Source organism: Octodon degus, unplaced genomic scaffold (genome assembly GCF_000260255.1).
Source record: "Octodon degus isolate 3935 unplaced genomic scaffold, OctDeg1.0 scaffold00306, whole genome shotgun sequence".
NCBI classification, from domain to species: Eukaryota; Metazoa; Chordata; class Mammalia; order Rodentia; family Octodontidae; genus Octodon; species Octodon degus.
Genome location: NW_004524882.1, coordinates 1,082,246 through 1,100,894, shown reverse-complemented (window position 1 = coordinate 1,100,894; position 18,649 = coordinate 1,082,246). Strand labels below are relative to the sequence as shown.

Here is an 18,649-nt window from a genome sequence, read left to right as displayed (position 1 = left end):
CCATCACACCCAGTGTCAATTTCTGTATCAGTGTGCCCTGCAGGGCGAGGTCAGCCCAGGAGGCCCAGGGATCGAACTCCTGGCCCCTGTGCCTGCTTGCAGGTGCTTTAATCCACTGAGCTTTTTTGCCAGCCCGATATTTTCAATACCTATAATATTTTATCATTTTTAACACAATCTACCTTTTCTTAAATGTTCCAAGTATTTTTAGTCCTTTTAGGTATTTTAGTCATTAAATTTATTTTATGTTGAGTGACAGACATTTAAACTTTTTAAAACTGAGTAAGAGAAATTAAAAGTGAAAGCTTTCTCCCCAAAACTACAGTTAATTATTTTATGTTTCTCAATGAATAGAAAGATTTGTTCTAATAGTGTTTGTGGACAAGATATCATGTCTGCCTCTTGCACTACGAATAATCGCTACGAAGACAACACTATGCAATGTATCAATTATTAAAACTGTCCTACTAATTGGTTTTGAAACTCATCGTTATTTGTTTCTCAATAAAATTATTTTAAAAAGAAATTATTTTATGTTTCTTCTAAGAAATTTGAGTGGTATTTTTTTTTATTTTTTATTTTTTGGCAGAACAGGGGATTGAACTCAGGCCCTTGTGCTTGCCAGGCAAGCACTTATTCTATTGAGCTGTCCCCCCAGCCTCTGAGTGGTATTTTCTAATACTTACTCTTCTGTAGTTTGTTTCCATAAATATATAGGTTTACTGTGATTGAACGTTTAGATCTAGCTCATTCTCTTCGTATGTTTGTTCTAATTTATTTTTAGCTTTTTCCTTATTTTAGAGCTATTCAGGTTGATGCTGAGTTAGTTAATTTCTTTGTATTCTTTTGAGACACACAGAATTTTGATTTGAAATGTGCCTCTGTAGCTTTCATGGAAAGCAGCAAACTATTTCCCAGTACAGTGTCTACAGTTTGCATTCCCTGAACAGCAGTGTATGCAAGTACCTATTTCTATGTCTTCTCTCTTTTTTCCTCCCCAGTCTGATGGATGAAAGGACAACTTACTGTTTTAAGATCTATTATATTTTCCTTTTCTTCCTACCTTCCGTTTTGCTCATCCTGTGTAATTCCCTATATTCTGTCTCCTTTTCTTTATGTATTTAGTATCTAGTAGGTGTGGAACAATGTGTAAATCAGGACGAAAATAGAAGTGCGTGTGTGTGTGTGCGCACCCTTCTGTGTACACAAACAGATACAGGACTCTGTGAATTATCTTTGAAGTAGGTGATCTCGTGCCATGTGTGTCTCACTCTTGTGTTATGTTTTTCCTTAGCCCGGAGTAACTGATTCTTCAGCTTCTGACTGTGTGCATTTTTGGTAGCCTGGTTCAATCTGCCTCATTTTGCTCTCTGTGAAGCCACTTTACACTCACATTCCATCTTCTCTTGGTAGCACAAATCCTCCCTCTGGGCTTTCATAATAATTTATTCATATTTATAGCATATCCACTCTGTCCAATTCTCTTTGCACTTCTTCGTTAACAAGCTGTTTAGCTGTTGAGCTTGTCTAGATCACAGTGTGGCCGTTTTGATAGTACCAGGAAGACAAGTCATGTGACTGAGGGCAGTTGAGGAGCTATTCCAAGACAGGTCCTGATTTGAGACTCCTGAAGTTGTACCACATGAATGCCTTGCTGTTTACATTACAGCCTGGACTAATTCCAGATTCAAAGGGCCATAAAGAAGGGAATCCCAAATCTTGTGCAAGTAGCCAGGCCTGTAGCTCAGTGACAGAGTACTTCCTTAGCAGGTGCAAGGCCCTGGGTTTGATTCCCAACACTGCAGGAAGCAAAGCAAAATGAACAAGATAAAAAAGCTTGTGCAGCCTTAAGCACCCTGAAGGGGAAGTCTAAGTAGCCATATACACTGAAGGTTGAGTTAAGTTTTCTAGCACTGGATAGAGAGTCGACTGTCGTCATCTATAGCACAAGGGATATCATTTAAAATAATCTTATAATAGCAGTATTAATGATCTACATTCCAGGTGGTGGAAACCTGTCCTTCTAGTCTCCAGGCCACCTCTGTATTTGAGACAGGAAGTTCTCAGTTGTCTTTGCACTGCGTATGCAGTGTGGAAAGCCACGCATACTCCATCAGCTTAAGTTCTCACTGTCTTCAAGATGCACGTTGGCATTTTCCGTAGATAGTATATAGTAATATTTTCACAGCGTAACTAAAAGTTTGGGTCTCAAAATAATAAATTGTGAACTCCAGGCCATAGCTGCTGTCTGGTAAGTGCTCGGTAAGATTAAGACCCAGGCCTCCCGACGCATGCAGTTCTCTGTTCTGAATTGGATTTTATGCTTGCTGTAATCTCCTGAAGCAGTGTGAAGCTTAATTATCTTCTACTTAAACTGGGGGAAACAACTTTCTTATAAGCTCAAAACTTGGTTCTTGCTAACCTCATGTGGAATTGATACCATTGGTATTTTCTTTTTTCTTAGGATCCTAGAAAACTTCTCTTCACAACAGGTAAGTTGTTATTCATTCTCTTTTAGGGAGTCCAGAAGATCATTGAAAATAGACACTGTCAAGTTGTGTAGCAATGAGAAGCACACAAAACTATAACACATGGAAGGTGGCAGAATGGAACAAGTGCTAACAGTGCAGGCGAAAGGTTTCGGGGAACACAGAGGGGCAAGGCAGACAGGTCGAGCCATGTGGACGGAGAGTGCAAGCAAGCCATCACCTCTGTCACATGTTCTTCTGGGAAAATCGATAGGCGCCACCTGCCTGGCAAGGGGCTGCCTTGTGCGCACTGTGGTGACAGAAGCCGTGGGAGGAAACACACATGAGTGATTTCTGCTGTCAGGGTGCCGGAAAGAAACAGCCAATACCCTACCAGTGTGCTTCTCACAGGTTAGTTATTTAGGCGGGCATTGTGATTTTGAGACCTATAACAGGAGGAAGCCATTAAAATCAGCCTTTTTAGAATTGTCTTCCTTTTCTTTGTAATTTATTTTGCCCTCTCAGGCTTATTGTTTGTGAAATCTCAGTCTAGGTTATTAATTTATTAAAGCACCTTATTATTATTATTATATTTTAGGGAAGGACCTACAGGGTGTTCAGGGTCTCACTATTAGCTCAGACTCCTAGTGATCCGCCTGTTTACAGCCTCCCAAGAGCTGGGATTGTAGGCACGTGCCACCACGCCCCGTCTCAATTGCCATCTCAGTGCGCCCCGGGGGCGGGCCAGTGCTGCTGGCCCCAGGATTGAACCCCCGGCCCCTGCGCCAGCTTGCAGGAACTCATCCGCTGAGCTATTTGGCCGGCCTTATTAAAAGACATTTGAACGTCTCATAATTTTGGCAATACAGAATTCTAAAATTCTTCTTTCTTTTCATCATATTTTCTTTTTAAAATCAAGATGAAAAAGAGACTGTACGTTAAGAGGCTATTTCAGCACGTATTTTACCTACGAGCGTGAGTGGGTGGTTGAGATAAATGTCCGCTGTAATAACCTGTTAATGACCAGGCGGCGCATCACCCTGTCGGATTCGTTATTTCCCTTTTGAGCCTGTTTCATGAAGGAAAATAGCAACAATTCCAGAGCTTGCCTTCTGTGTCACAATTACATGGTTAGGCTTACAAAATGCATTTTCCTTCTGCCTGTAAATTTATACTGTTAACCACTTGTCAAGTATTTCAGTTTTCACTTCAGGAAGACAGTTTCACTTTGCTTACAGATTTTCTCATCAAAAACATGCTTTTATTTAAGCCTCAAAAACTGCATGAGAAATGGGAGAAAAAAGCAGAAAAACAAAATCTTATGTATGAATCAGTGTTTTTCTTTTGTTCTTGTGAATGAATGAATTTAAGAGGACTTGGTATTGTTATTTTCTATTGCAAAAGCTTAACTGAAGCCTTAGGACACTGAGATACTTTACAATCTATTTCACAAAGATTTAAAAAGATTTCTTATGTGACTAAACTACCTGAAAACAACTTAGTGTTTGAGGGCACCTGCCCATTAGCGCATCTGTTTAAGTGATTGCTTAAACAAAGCAGTCATGCTGTGGTTCAATCCCAGAACCTCAAGGTTTGCCAGACCTGCCCTGAAGGCATCCTGAGCCAGCACCCGCCCCCCCCCCAAAAAAAAAAACCAACCCAAAAATCCTTCTGAATTTAGTATTTGGTAGATGTTTTTTCCACTTCTTGCACAGCTCTGTTACCTTATTTTTTCCGGGAAGGCCTCACGAGTGGCGTTGGAGTTAGTAGAGATGGTAATTTACACAGCCAATGTCCTGGTTCCACTTTAGAGTGTTGCTGGGAGAGACCTTGCAATGTGCTTTACCCTTTACTCCTGCAGGAAAGCTGGGATTGGACTTGGGGTAGCACAGAAGGGCATGTTGTGCTGGGGGCTGTATACGGGGCTCTGCATCTGTGCACTGGGACAAGGAGTAGAGGAAGTGCTCAAGTACTAGGAATTGCGAGACTGTTACTCTTCATGTGTCCCTTTATAAGTGGAGTAGTTTCTACTCTACTGAGAGTTCTAATATTGTTATTTTCCAATGATTCTAAGCTGGCTAGAATCTTAGTTGCGCACACCTGTGTTGGTTGTCCACTGAACCAACTTGGATCTACCATGAGTGACTTGAGTTTAAGAAGAAAAGTGAGAGATGTCTGTACTTCTTCAGAAAGAATTGTTCCAACTGACTTAATGTTTGTCCCGTTTGAAGAGTCTCTTAAAATCAGGCATTTATGGCTTACTGTTGCCTGTGTGGTTTTCAGGGTAAAAACTGTAACACGCAAAGGATATTTAATTTCTTAATAATATGATAGCAAGAAAGGATCCTGTTGAGATTTTAGTGGTTTTAGCTCTATTGCACCAGCTGTTTATTTTGGATATGCAGTACTAGGTAGACTAATACTAAATTTGCAGCAAACTGCCACATTAGTTTCTTTTAAAAGTTTTAAAAATCTTATTTATTTATTTATGTATTTATCAATTTGGTACAGGGTCTTGCTATACAGCTCAGACTCGTAGTGATCCTTCTGTCTCAGCCACCCCAGTGCTGGGGTTACAGGTGTGTGCCACCACGCCTGGTTTTGGTTGTTGGCTCAGTGTGCCCAGGGTTCTGCGGGCACGTGGTGTCAGGGATTGAACCAGGTCTTTGCACTTGCCAGGCAAGTGCTTAGACTGCCGAGCCGTCTCCCTAGCCTTGCACATTAGTTTTGACATGTTTGCATATTTTCTTACTTTTTAAAATAAACTATGCCATGTGAGAAGCACTGACTTTAGAACACATTAAGACATCTATTTGCTATATTTTTAAAACCTCAGCACAATGATTTTTTCATGAAACATACAATTTTTATTTCTTGTTTTTAAAAAGTTATAGATTTATTCTTTCTTTATTTTTACTTTATCCCAAATTTAGATTTTATCACTACACTTTAGATACACATTATGATCACACTCATCATAGAGAATTTGTACCTGTACATGGTATAACTTGATTCTTTTCCCCATTCTCCTCCTCTTCCTTCAACATCTCCTCCTCTTCCCCATTACAAAGCTTTGTTTCCATTTTTCCTCTTTCTTTTTCTTCACTTTTCCCTTCCTCCCATTCCTGCTTTGTTCTCCTCCCCATTTGAACATTTTCTTCTACTTCACAATGTTATGCATTTTGGGCCTTATTTATACTTCCTGTTTCTCACACAGAGAAACGATGTGGTATTTATACAAGTGTGTCTCATTTATTTCCCTTAGGAGTACGGTCTCAAGGTGTATCCATTTACCTAGAAATGTCTTGAGCTTTAAACGCTTTCTTTAAAATATTCCCAATAATGAAGGGCTCCCATGATTATTGAAGCTGATGGAGTTACTATTTCCATAAAAGGAAAAATAAGGGATTTTTGAATTTTTTTTTGAGGGGGGGGGACCGGGGATTGAACTCACGCCCTTGCGCTTGCCAGGGAAACACTTTTTCCACTGAGCCATCTCCCGGCCCTGGGATTTTTGAATATTATGGAGGAGAAAATGAAATAGCACATTGCTGAAGGTTAACCCAACCCCACCCAACAGTAATTACTACCATTTTTTTAGTTTGTGTCCTTAGAATTGATTGCAGGCCTACCATTCTGCTTAGGTTATTCGGGAACTACAGCAGACTTCCATTAAGGGAAGAGAAGAATCTGTCTTGTCTGAAGTACTTTGAAACTCCGCTGATTTTAAAAAGGCTTGTTTGAATTTGGCTTCCCACAGAACAGCATATTACTTTGTATCTTAAGTTAATTGTTTGAATTTTTTTTCTCAGTATGCTCTAAGCTTAAAGTTCTCGTGTGCATTTCCAGTGCCCGGGCTGACGGGAGTCTGCATGGTCGTGGTGCTCTTCCTAATGACTACAGCCTCGACGTATGCGATAAGGTACGCGGTTGGGAGGTGCTTGCTGGTGCTTTCACTAGCCCATGATATTCAGATGTCCTTTCATGCGTGGGAAAAGGTTTCGATGAGCCAAAGTATTTAACCAACTGTATACTGGTTACTGGACTGTGCTGAGTAACATAAGGCTGAGGTAGAAGCATTTCTCTTACTTCTTGCTTATGCGAAAATGTATTTGCGTCAGTCAAGTCTTCTGGGTTTGAAAACAACTGAGTACGGAGATTGCATTTAATGTGAAGGAAGTTAGAGTTCTTCACGATCATCATTTTGCAGTGTGGTGTGCATCTGTGGGCACAAGATTTAATCCAGCGGCGCCCTCACGGGCTTGGAAAACGCCGGAGAAGACTCGGCCATGCGTGTGGGGCGCGGTGGGGCGCGCCCCGGGACTCGGGGCTGGCGCGGTGCATCCCTCCAGGGCGGGGACGCCCGGGCTGGAGCTGGGTGTGAGGCAGCCTGAACCGCGTGAAGAGAGCTTGTCTCAAAAAGTAAAACAGCCACGCCACCAACAACAAGGCCGGAAATCCACCATTAAGGATACTTCAATGTGCTTTTCCTGGTAGTTTTGCCTTTCAGAATATTTATAGTGTCTTATGTTTCTGATCAAATTTTTGGTTTCAAAAAAACAAAAGCCAAAAAAAATTGGGACTTTTTTTCTCACTTTCAAAATGCTTCAATTCTTCTAATTTCTGTGATGGGAGATTTAAGGGAAAGAGACACAAACGTATGTGTGCTTTGAAAAGAATTGCTTGACTTTGTCCTCAGATGAGCCTGCGTGTGGCAGCTCGGAGGTGCAGACTCGAAACTTTCCGCAGGCGCGCGTGGCGTAGACTTACCCCTTTCGGGTTTGCTTGTTCTTTGCCTCTTTTGCCCCCTTCTCTGTGCTCTATCTTGTCCTCAGATCTTCCCCTCTTCAATCTGCATGTATTTTGCCTCAAGAAGATCATAATACACTATTTCTGATCAGCTTTTTGTTTAACCTTATGAAGCTTTTCCCATAGTAATAATTTTTTTTTCTCTTTAGTGACAAAACAATCTGTCACCATAAACATATATGTTATTGGGTATTTTCGGTTGATTCCAATTTTCCAATATTTAATTGTAAAACACTTTCACTTCTGTCCTAAGAAAGAATTCCTAGATGTAGAATAAGTAGGTCAACTGGAAAGCACACTTTTAAAATTTTCATAAGAAAAAATTGCCTCACAGAAAAGCGAGCTTTGACAGTATTAGTGCATGAAGATGCATTTGTCTGGAGTGAATTTTTCTCTTATGTAGGAAAGCAATCATTTAAAAACGTTTTTAGTTTTGGGCATTCTTGAAGGAAAATTAAGTCATTTGGGTATTCATTCACAGAAATGAGCATATATAAATGCCCCGCATCTAGAAAAAGTACTTTTTCTGAGACATGTCTTCCTATGTAGTTCAGACTGGTCTTAAACTCGTTATGGAGCCGAGGCTGGCCCTGAACTCACAGCGATCCTCCTGCCTCAGCCTTCTAAGGGCTGGGATTAGATATGTGCTGCATCACACCTGGCTAGCAAAAGTATTCATGGGAGAGTTTAATTAAGTGAGATACAAACATCAGCTTCTATACTCAACTGAGATATTACCTTTGTTTTCAGAAGCACTTCCTTGGGATCGTCTTAATCTTCAGTTTATCTGGTTTGTTTAATGAGATTATAGCATGTATTTTTTCTTTAAACTTTATTATGAGAATGAAATTCTTAAGGAGATCATAGAGGTACTCTTCTACTTTTACTCTTTGTGTGAAAATAAAGCATTAGAGAATTTAAGTGAATTACTATAACTCCAATATTTGACTTCTGATCATGGGAAATAGTCCTACGCAAAGAAAGTTCAATTTATACCAATCTTAAAATAACACATCGTACTCAATGACAGTAGGTTATGTTTTTTCTCATTTCAATAGATTTTTAAATATCAGTTTTGAAATTTATGGGGGGAAATAATCCTATTAAGTAAACTAGAAATTAAGTGATTTTATTTATAGAATTGAAAAATTATAAATGGCAAAATTATGACAAGCAGTAAAACAATGTTGTACTCCTTAGAAAATCAGGAAAAAGCCAAGGTGGTAGTTTTATTTCCATTATCATTTACATGTGGTAAGAAATACAGGACTTGGAATTATTAGGAAAAAAGATAGCAATATATTTTCATTGTTTTCATACATGTAAATATTGACTAATCAGAAAATCTAAAAAAATTATGGAAAATTTACTATAAATGTCAAAGGTAGTCAAACACAGTTACCTTTTACAAAGGCAATCTACAAAAATTATCTAAAAAATGTCTTCTCTGTACTTTCTATGATGAACAAAACAAAAAAATATTGTTTTGAATGAATAAAACATAAAATTGAATAAAACAAAAATATAACATTAGCAATAATAATGAAATATGAAATATGTAAGAATAAACTTGATAAGAAACCAAATATAAAAAAAAGCCCCACGTAAGTTCACTAAGAGAAATGTGTACAGATTCGATTAAACGCACCACACCACACCACACCATAAAGGCATCATTTTTTCTCACCTGTATTTTAGGTTTGCTGCAATTGAAGGTTATTTTGTTTGTAGCTTTTGAATTTAGTAATTCTAAATGTAGTACAGGAAACATGCTGGTTTATGTTGCAAAAGAGGATAAAAGGCACCATGTGCTGTACTAAACATTCAAATGTTTGAGGTTCAGTTACTTACAGTAGGACTTACAGATTTTTTTTTTTTTTGGTATAGGGGATCGAAATCAGGATCTTGGGCTTCCCAGACAGGCCACCTTGTGATTTTCGGGCAGGGGCTTGTGCCCTGGAGCTCTCTCCCCAGCCCCTTGCAGAAATGTTTGAAGAGACAGAGTTGACAGAAGGGCTTGCAAGGCCTTTGATGCCCTGCTAGGTGTCAGACCTACTCAATAATAAACTTGTCCTCATGGAATTCTAGATAATTTACATATAAAGAAGGGGATATAGTTCAATTTTTTAAAAAATGTATTTTGTACAGGGTCTCACTACACAGCTCAGACTTGTAGTGATCCTCCTGTTTTCAGCCTCCCCAACACTAGGACACAGGCGTGTGCCACCACACCCAGTCTCAGTGGCTGCCGGCCCAGCGTGTGGTGGTGGGGATTGAACCTGGTCCCTATGCTTGCCTAAGTAGGCACCTAATCCGCTGAACTGTCCTACCAGCCCTCGAGTTCATATTTTAAGGTAGTTACTTTAGGTAGATATTTGTCAGACTTCAAGATGAGTAAGGAATCATAGAGGAAATACTTGATTATCTACCATTATGAAAACTAAATCTTGGGCCTGTCAATACAGTTATAAAAATTGAAAGGTAACTATGGTAAGAACTACTACAATCACAACAGACCAGTGCATTCTTAAAATATAAATAGTTTTCTCATATTGTGCTGTTAATATGAACTGAAGTGGGCCAGTATTATGGACAGAAAATGCACAAAAACATTGGAAATAACATTAATACAAAATAATACTATATAAAAATAATGCAGACTTCTGAGGCGAGGTTTAATTTTGGACAAAGAAACACTACTATATACTTGGAGTTTCTGTAATTTATACATTAAGTTTTAGAGAACATTGGCAGTGTGCATTACAATTGCCTGCCCTTTGATCTAACAACTTTACTGCTAATAATTTTGTCTAAAAAGAATTGGCCATGTGTACTAATGCACATCTTGTAAGCTCATGACATTGTTTATGATAAAAATATTTTGAGTGGAGTCAATACAAATCAAGTAGCTATTCCTTAAATAACGGGGTCTGAAAGGTTGCAGCAGAGGTACTGCTGTCCTCTAGAAAGTGCTTACGGGTGTTTGCCCTCCACCTTCAAGCATCTAATAAATAAATATTTGGTTTAGACAAATGAAATGAGGTGCCTGCTAGTCTTTACGCCTCTTTCAGACCCTCACTAGGTCGCACTTTGCCATCTCTTTCCAACACTCGATCTTTCCTCAGAGATTAAGGTGTCATTATGAAGTTAACTGTCCGAGAAAGCAATGGAAAGAGCGTTTGTTTCATTTTCTTTCTGTTGAAGCTTCTTTTGAACTACTCTCAAAATACATATTGCGGTAGGAACATTATTTTTCTTAGAAATCATTTGAATATTGAGCATAGTGATAAAAAGAACATCAAATGCACAAATTAGCAGACTCTTCATTCCTTAGCTTTCCCTAATTTTAAAACTACTTTATCCTAATTTAATGTGATTTTATTTGAAATATAAAGAACCTTCAAAATGAGAGAAGTGCTACTTCTGTTTTTTTCATTTCTCTTTGTGTGATATATTAACATTTGGATATTAATAGATAAATCTCAGATACTCATATTTTAGCATTCTTAAGCTGTGGGGTATTTTTGAAATAATGTATACTCTTTAGTGAGGTGGTATATAGAGGAGAATTGAAACCAGTTTATTTGACTTTTTTTCAGAGTCTCCAATTATGATATCTTCTGGTATACTCATAACCTCTTCTTTGTCTTCTACATGCTGCTGATGTTGCACGTCTCAGGGTAAGTTTAAAGACACATTTTTTAAGACAAAAATCATATGTGCCTAAATATCTTGTGGTTTACAAAGAATATACCCAAAGCCTAGATATTCTGAAAAGCATATATACCAAGATATGAACTCAAAGTTATGCTCCTTCTATTAATTCACATAGATAGAGATAAAAGTGGTGTGTTTGGCATCTATGGTGTTGCATGACCACCAGCAGAGGACCTGGGAGTTTTGGCTTGATGTTGACACTCGTGTCACTCAATAGACTGTTAACTTCTAGCAGAACCACTTGGTTTATCAGAAGGATCTGGAGGAGGAAACAGAATATTAACAGAATAATGTCAGGCTTCTTCAGTGGAAATCCTGTAGTTATTAGAAATCATTTTACTTGTCTTCTCACTTAGCAACTCAGGTTTTAAGATGAGGAGACCATGTGGGAAATCCTGGCCTCCCTCAGCTTGGAGAAGGCTTCGGATCCATGAGAAGCAGTCCTGTAGCACATGGCCCGGGTCTTCCCCCCGAGGGACACCCTCACTGCAAGAACACACTGTTCATAAATGCTGAGGTCTGCAATCCCTGACTGATTTTATAGCTCAACTGTTGTTCCAGTCTGGGGGTACTTCAGGTACAGCTGTGGTGACAGCCCTGTGGCACCTGGGCTGCAGCAGGCATTCGTGTCGTTGGAAGCTCTGAAAGGTTTGCCATTGCGGATCCACAGTACTGTGTGTACCTAAGAACTCAGCTGGTGTTCCTCATTCATCTTACCTGAGGCGGCCTGGGAGAGAGCTCAGTTGCACCAGCACCTGCTTACCTTAAGTGTTTCCAGAGAAGAGGAGCTTGGGAAAAGGTTCTGATCTATTGCTAGATCTTTCTTCCGAATGTTTTCTAATGTAGTTTGTCAGAGCAGTAGTTAGTTGACATAGATTATGTATTTATTTCTGCGTGTACTTTCATAATGTTGGGATATTTTTGACCCCTGATTTTGGAGACCGCAGGTCAGGCCAGCAATGTTAAGTGGGTTTAAACCCAGCTTAGTTTTGGTTGATACGATGTTCAAGAACTTAGAATTGCAGAGTATTAAAAGCTTTGCGAGCTGTTATAATCTCAATTTCAAGCTAAGCATTCGTGCTTCACAGGTAAGAGGGCTATGATCAAATATCTGAGTTCGATTCTTTCTCCTTTGTAGAGAAAACACTCTCGGAGCATTGGGACACCAAGAAAAGCTGTGTTGAGAAAGTTTGCAATCCGTTCTCTTCTTTACGTGGCCTGCCTGCCTTTCCAGGACTATGGCCGTACAATGGACTATGAATAAGCGGAGGCTCTGTAGTGCAGAAGAAATTCCGAGCACAATTGCACATTGCTTACTGTTTACCAAGGGCAGTACATACTACTTCAGATGTTTTATTTTATTAAGTGCTCAGAATTTTATGTGGGTCAATAACATAAAAATCACTTAAGTGGAAAAATTGAGAAATAGGTTACTTGATTCTGTTTACTTAACATGGAGATGCTGGATTCAAACTCAAATATTTTCACTGGAAAAATCCTATTTTTTAATTATTATTATCATTTTAAATGTGTTTGGTACAGGGTCTCACTACGTGGCTCAGACCATAGTGATCCTTCTGTTTTCAGTCTCCCCAGCACTAGGATTACAGGCATGCTCTCAGATTTGGTGGCTGGCTCGGTGAGCCTGGGAGCAGGGCGGCACGGTACATCGTGCCAGGGAATGAACATGGCTCCCTGCGCTTGCCTAAGCAGGCTCTTAATCTGCTGAGCTATCTCGCCAGCCCCTATTTTTTATTTTTATGATGTATTTTTAAGTAAATCTATACTTTCAAAAGTCAGGTTTGAAAAATTTTTAAAGGATAGTATCTAAACTTAAATGGGAGTATGATTCCTTTCTCACCTTCCTCTTTTCCTCCTTCTCTCTCTCTTTCCCTTTTTTTCCCCTCCCTCTCTTCTATATCAAATAAGAGAAAAATGGGCTCACTTATTCATCTAATTAATTATGCATTCTTCGCCTTTATGTTTTACTGAGGTAAAACTCTGCAAAAGCAGGTTTCTTTGCAATTCAAAATAGAGTCAACTTTTTAAAGGTTCAAGAGTTCAAAAAGACATAATAAATTTAATCAGGAGTATGTTAGTCCTTTTTCCATTTTTTGTTAGGTAAGAGAAAGGCAGATTAAATTTAGCTTTTGCTTTTATAGAACAACTATTATAGAAGCAGAAATAACAAAATAGCTTCTATAATGCATTATATAATCAGCCTATTATTAAACTGACTTCATATTTATTTGTTATTAGTAGAATGAAGAGAATAATTATTCTAATACTGAAATGTCATTGAACACATACACAATACAATAAGCGTGATTTATAAACTTTTTGTTCTATGAAATTTAATTTTAAATAATTCTACAGATAACGCTTCTGCTATGGAAGGATTACAACTGATAAAGTGTCCAATTTTCTCTAAGTGAGAAGTGTTTGTTGTTGTTATTATTGTTTTCAATAAAGAAACAGTGTATGAGTCTGTCTTTTTAAGTAACTCTTGTACCACTGTTAAGAACTTAAGCAAATCTTTACTTCTAACATACCTACTTTAAATCTCCAACTTTTGCTTTAAAATTGAAAAGGTGGAGTTGTTTGCAGCTCGTTTCTTGTACTAATATTGAGATTTCATGTAAACACTCTGCTTCAGGTACAAATGGAGACGCCCCACTTGCTGGGCACTCACATCACTCACCAGTGTGGTGAGCACTGAAGGTAGAGAAGAGCAGTGTGGTGTATCGTCTCTACTCACCCAGCAGATAACTTATTAAAAAAATCAATCTGAAGTGCTGGAAAAATTATAAGATTATATGCTTTTAAAGTATAAATATGATCAATTTATAAGAATATAGAAAGTCAGAGCATTGAATGATCAAGGATGGCTAGAAATTGGAGAAAATATTAAGCTTCGGACCGGGGAGGTAACTCAGTACAGTGAACACTTGCCTGGCAAGTGCAAGGGCCTGAGTTCAATCCCCAGTTCTGCCAAAAAAAAATTAAGCTTCAATGATAAGGCAGTTCAACATTGTTGGCTGTTTTTTCTACTTAAACTTTTCTAATAAAATGAGAGTTTACTTCATCTGATTTTATAAGGTTATTTTTAATATAGAATCTTAAATGATATCTTCGGTAAGCCTTTTTATTATTAAATTATTTGCCTTAAGATCTTAAAAAATGACAATAATTGTTTATATTTATGAATATCAGGTGTTATTTTGATACACACGTGCATCATGGACTGATCACACCGGGCTCATCGGCAGGGCCATCTTCACGAGCATGTTGCCTCTGTCGGTATTCCCTGGGGTGTGGCAGTAAAGGAGAAGTTTAGTTCGGAAGGCGTCCGTTCTGACTGGCAGAGCTCTAATTCCCAGAAAGGTCTTTTTCTTCTTTTGTTTTCTTTGTTGCCCATTGGAATTCATTTTACTATAATTTTGATGCCCATGAATCAATCTGGAGACCATGGGAATGGAGTGTCTTCCCTTTTCTAAATTTTGATCATCTGTTCCATACATAATATTTTGTTTTATTTTATTTTATTTTTATTTATTTTATTGTGACTGGCTCAGTCTGCCCTGGGGGCAGGGCTGGCACAGCATGTGGTGCTGGGAGTTGAACCACGGTCCCTACGCCTGCCTAAGCTTGCCTAAGCGGGTGCTTTAGACTGCTGAGCTATCTTGCCAGCCCCCATAGCAACATTTTAAATGGCATCATTATTATGAACTCTCCTTTGTACTTACTAACTGGCAATATTAGTTGACTGATTATCCGTTACATCACTGATGTTTAATCCTATTAAATCTACCCAGCAACTCTAAAATAATATCCTTATCGCCATCACTGTCCAGCAGAGAAAACAGGGGCAATAGAGGAGAAACAGCTTTTGTAGGTTTTGGCCGGAAAGTGGAAGTTGTCGTGTTTGAACCCAGGCCTTGAGATTCCGGAATCCGGACTCCCAACTAGTCTCTTCAAACTGGAAGCTATGCTATGTGAAGGCAGTGTGGTTGGGGTTTGCAATGTGATCCTAGGACAGTGGAAGTCTTAATGTTAAACTACAAGTATTGGGATCAGTGTTATTTAAGATCCAAATATCTGATCCCATGAGTATCTATTTCCCTAGCTTAATCTGGTTTCATTCTTGTTACCTATTTTTGCATTATTTTTATTATTCGTAAGTGAATATATTGCATGCTACTCTAGAAACCTACGTTTCATATTCTGCCCTCAGATCTTTCTTCTCAGTGCTCAGTAGTACTTTTAAAATAAATTAATTTCCTTTCCCCATTTGGCAGTATGACACAGGGATTAAGAACCACATCACATAGTAATCAGTGATTCCTGGCAGATCATCTGGCCTCACTTCTTCTTACATATTAAATGGAATTAATGAAATAATCTATACCATAAGGTTATCAACAGGTGTAGACAGGGAAGGTAGCAAAGTAGGCAAAATATAAATATGTTCAATAAATATCAAAAATATATTTTTATAGTAGAACCAACAATATTGCTGTATATGGAAGAAACTTCACATTTAAATGAAGGATAAAGTTTTACAAAATGAAGTTTTAGAGCTTTTAAGAGCCTAGGTTTCATATTGGCTAAGTAACTTGATGGTTGTGTCATTAAAACTGCTTAGAACCCCATCCAGAGTCTTTGAAAGAATAGTAATCTTTATGATAGTGTGAGGACTCTAAAATTTATTTGATTTTAGCAGTGAAATTTTATCTTTCAAGTTGAAAAGCAAGTTTTCTAGTGGATTTTTTTTAGCTTCATACACCTTTCTATATGGTTATTATTCATGTGCTTTAATAAAGACATTTCCATTCCAAAGACATTTGGGGAGGTGAGGGAGGCCAAATCTGTGGCTTGTTTCCAGAGATGGGTGGAAAGAAAAGTTCCATTCTTCGCTTTTGTTTAAAAAAACTTAGCAAGAGGAGATGTAGACTAGTATTCTCACCTACTGATAATGGGGATATTGGAGAGAAAAGAAGCCATGAATGTCACAGAATCTCAGCATAAGAAAACTTGACAGTCTGTAAGTGAGATTTGGCACCTCAGGCTTGCTGTCTTAGCAGAGTCCATGCCCCTACGGATTCCACCTCAGAAGTATTATGTGGGCCGTGGTTGTGTTTTATGTAGATAGTTAAGTGATGCTTATTCTAAGCAAGACAGAAGGGAAGTTCCTCTTCAAGTGCATGAAGGACCAGGAGAGCAAATTCACAGTGTGCACAATTCTTTTGTTTTGGCTTTGCTGGACTCATTGGACCATTTTTTATGTACAGTTTATATATGAATTTTTTTTAAAGCAGAGTTGTCTGCTGTCAAGGACTGCTTGTTTGGAAATGATTAATCATAAAATGTGTGCTGCAGAGTGCTTGAATCACATTCTCCAGGGTATTTAAAGTATGGCTCTCTCTGCCTCTCTGTCTGTCTCTGTCTCTGTTTCTTTCTCTCTTACCCCCATCCCATCTTGCTAAAAAAGTTACTGTTTTTTTCTGACAGCAACTTTTTAAAATATTTTTTTATTAATTTTATTGAGAAACAAATAGCAATGCGACAGTTTCAAAACCAATTAATAGGGCAGTTTCAATAATTAATACATTGCATATTGTCTTCATAGTGGTTATTCATAGTACAAGATGCATACATGATATCCTGTCCAAACACTATTAGTACAAATCTTTTTTTTTCTCACTGAATTAAGAGAAAATAGCTGTATATCTATCCTATTTTGTATATACAGATACAAAATAGTCCTTCACTTGAATCCCCTTTTTTGTTTACTTTTGTCAGAGATGGGTGTTCTATTGCCATTTAAGTATTGTAGGTGTGTGAATTAGCAAAATAACCCAATATAGGCCAGTAGTCCATAATAGTAGTGGGTTATCTGCAGGACTGGCAATGTCAGAAGTTGTTGCCTTGAGCCCTTTACAGCTCAGCATATTAATATGGCTTTACTTTTCACACCTCATTATTATACTTTTTCTGCTGGATGGTTAAGACCAAGATAAAGCAAGATCTGTATAACAAGAAATGGAACTTTTGTATCTGACAGGGTTAGTCAAATCCTCTCAGGATTTACCCTGAAACCCTGTACCGCAGTTTGCAGATCCTTTGTCAGTGTCAGCCATGTGGATGAGTCACAGCCATTGCTTGACCAATTTGCTCTCTATGAAAGCCTGAGAGAATGTTTTCTCTCCATGTGACTCTACTTAGGCACACTCTACGTCATCAATCACTTTCCTTTTTGGTCCCATAATCTTCTAGATCAGAAAATTTGGGACATCACTGAGTTACAGGATATTACACTACAGATTGTCTTATATCCTGAGTCCTCACTGACCTTGAAAGTCTAGGGCTAAAATGTTGACTGTCCTTGTAGCCCTTCTTTTTCTCTAATTTTTGGTCTGCAAACTTAAGTTGTTAACCCTCCAGAAGAGAAGCTTAATGATATTATTACCCTATAACATAGGCAGCTGAGCTTAACCTCACTCTTTGTCTGAATATCAAACATCTTAGATATAACATGGAACAGGTATTTTCCATCAAGTATTGTTATGTTAAACTTTAAATCCCTACAGAATGTGAAGGGAAAAATAAATAAAAAACTATTTAAAAATAGGAATAAAAAATTATATATTTTTACACAGAGATTTAGAAATCTAACCATATATAGCATTGTAGCAGGACAGTCCTATGACATTTTTATTCTTGTCTCTTGTTTTCATTTATTACTCTTTTTAAAAAACATTTATTGAGAGACAGTATAGCACTAATTGATGTGACATGGCGAGCAGCACATATTTAGAAGACCAGGATGCCAGGCACGCCAAGCGTGACCCCTCTATTACACATCGCCATGTTCAGTGCAGTTGCTTGCTCACAGGTGTCAGCATATATCGTTAGGGTGAGAATCCTACCAATTAACTGCTAGTTTCAAAACCTGCTGAAGATCTCAGGATCGTTACCTTAACCATCTTGTGCTTATAAATGTATGGTTTTGCCCTTGTCCTGTTTCCTAGCTTTTCTGCTCAGCAACTTTTTTTTATTGGTTGCAAAACCTAAGCCCATATACAAAATTAGGAACACATTTAAACCTTCTTTGGAAAGAAAGTTTTAGTCTTTCTCAAATGAGTCAAGAAAAATAAAAACAATGAAACTTTTAAACACTGTTTTGAAAATTTTAAAGTACAGCAATATACTTAGTTCTACTTGCCAAAAAATGGCACAATTTCAATTAAAAACTGGTAAGGCCACACCAGATTGAATCCAGCCAGTGCATGCATGTGTGTGCACTACTTGATGCCATTGCTCACCTAAATGTTAGTTTGCACTTAAAACCCAAGAGGAAGCGGAACCATCGTGTTTGTGGATTTTAATTTTAACCTGTGGATACAAGCATATGTTGAGACGAGATCAGGCGCGTTCAGGCTGGTATGGCCATAGGCAAAGCATATGTTTAGACTACAAGATTTTTACTTATTAGAGAACCTGTTTTAATATACTGGTTTGGCCTCCGATTATTTATAGATCTTATAAATTTTATAATCCCTTCTTTGTAAAGTGGCTCAGATTTTTCAACTCCTGTGCACATAAAATTGAGTTGAAGTTCATTGTGCCTTTTTTTTTTTTTTAATAGTACCGGG

General features: G+C 38.1%; 1 protein-coding gene across 3 annotated transcripts in view; it reads left to right on the top strand.

Annotated features, from left to right (window-relative positions):
- Positions 1 to 18,649, top strand: part of Nox4 (NADPH oxidase 4) — a 157,105-nt gene that overhangs the window by 47,086 nt on the left and 91,370 nt on the right. For 2 of the 3 annotated variants that reach the window (XM_023707702.1, XM_004647436.2), the window contains exons 6-8: positions 2,465 to 2,492; positions 6,318 to 6,390; positions 10,877 to 10,957. In XM_023707702.1, the coding sequence (XP_023563470.1) occupies positions 2,465 to 2,492; positions 6,318 to 6,390; positions 10,877 to 10,957 (182 nt within the window). The remainder of the gene's footprint in view (positions 1 to 2,464; positions 2,493 to 6,317; positions 6,391 to 10,876; positions 10,958 to 18,649) is intronic. The other variant, XM_023707701.1, reaches the window with a different exon arrangement.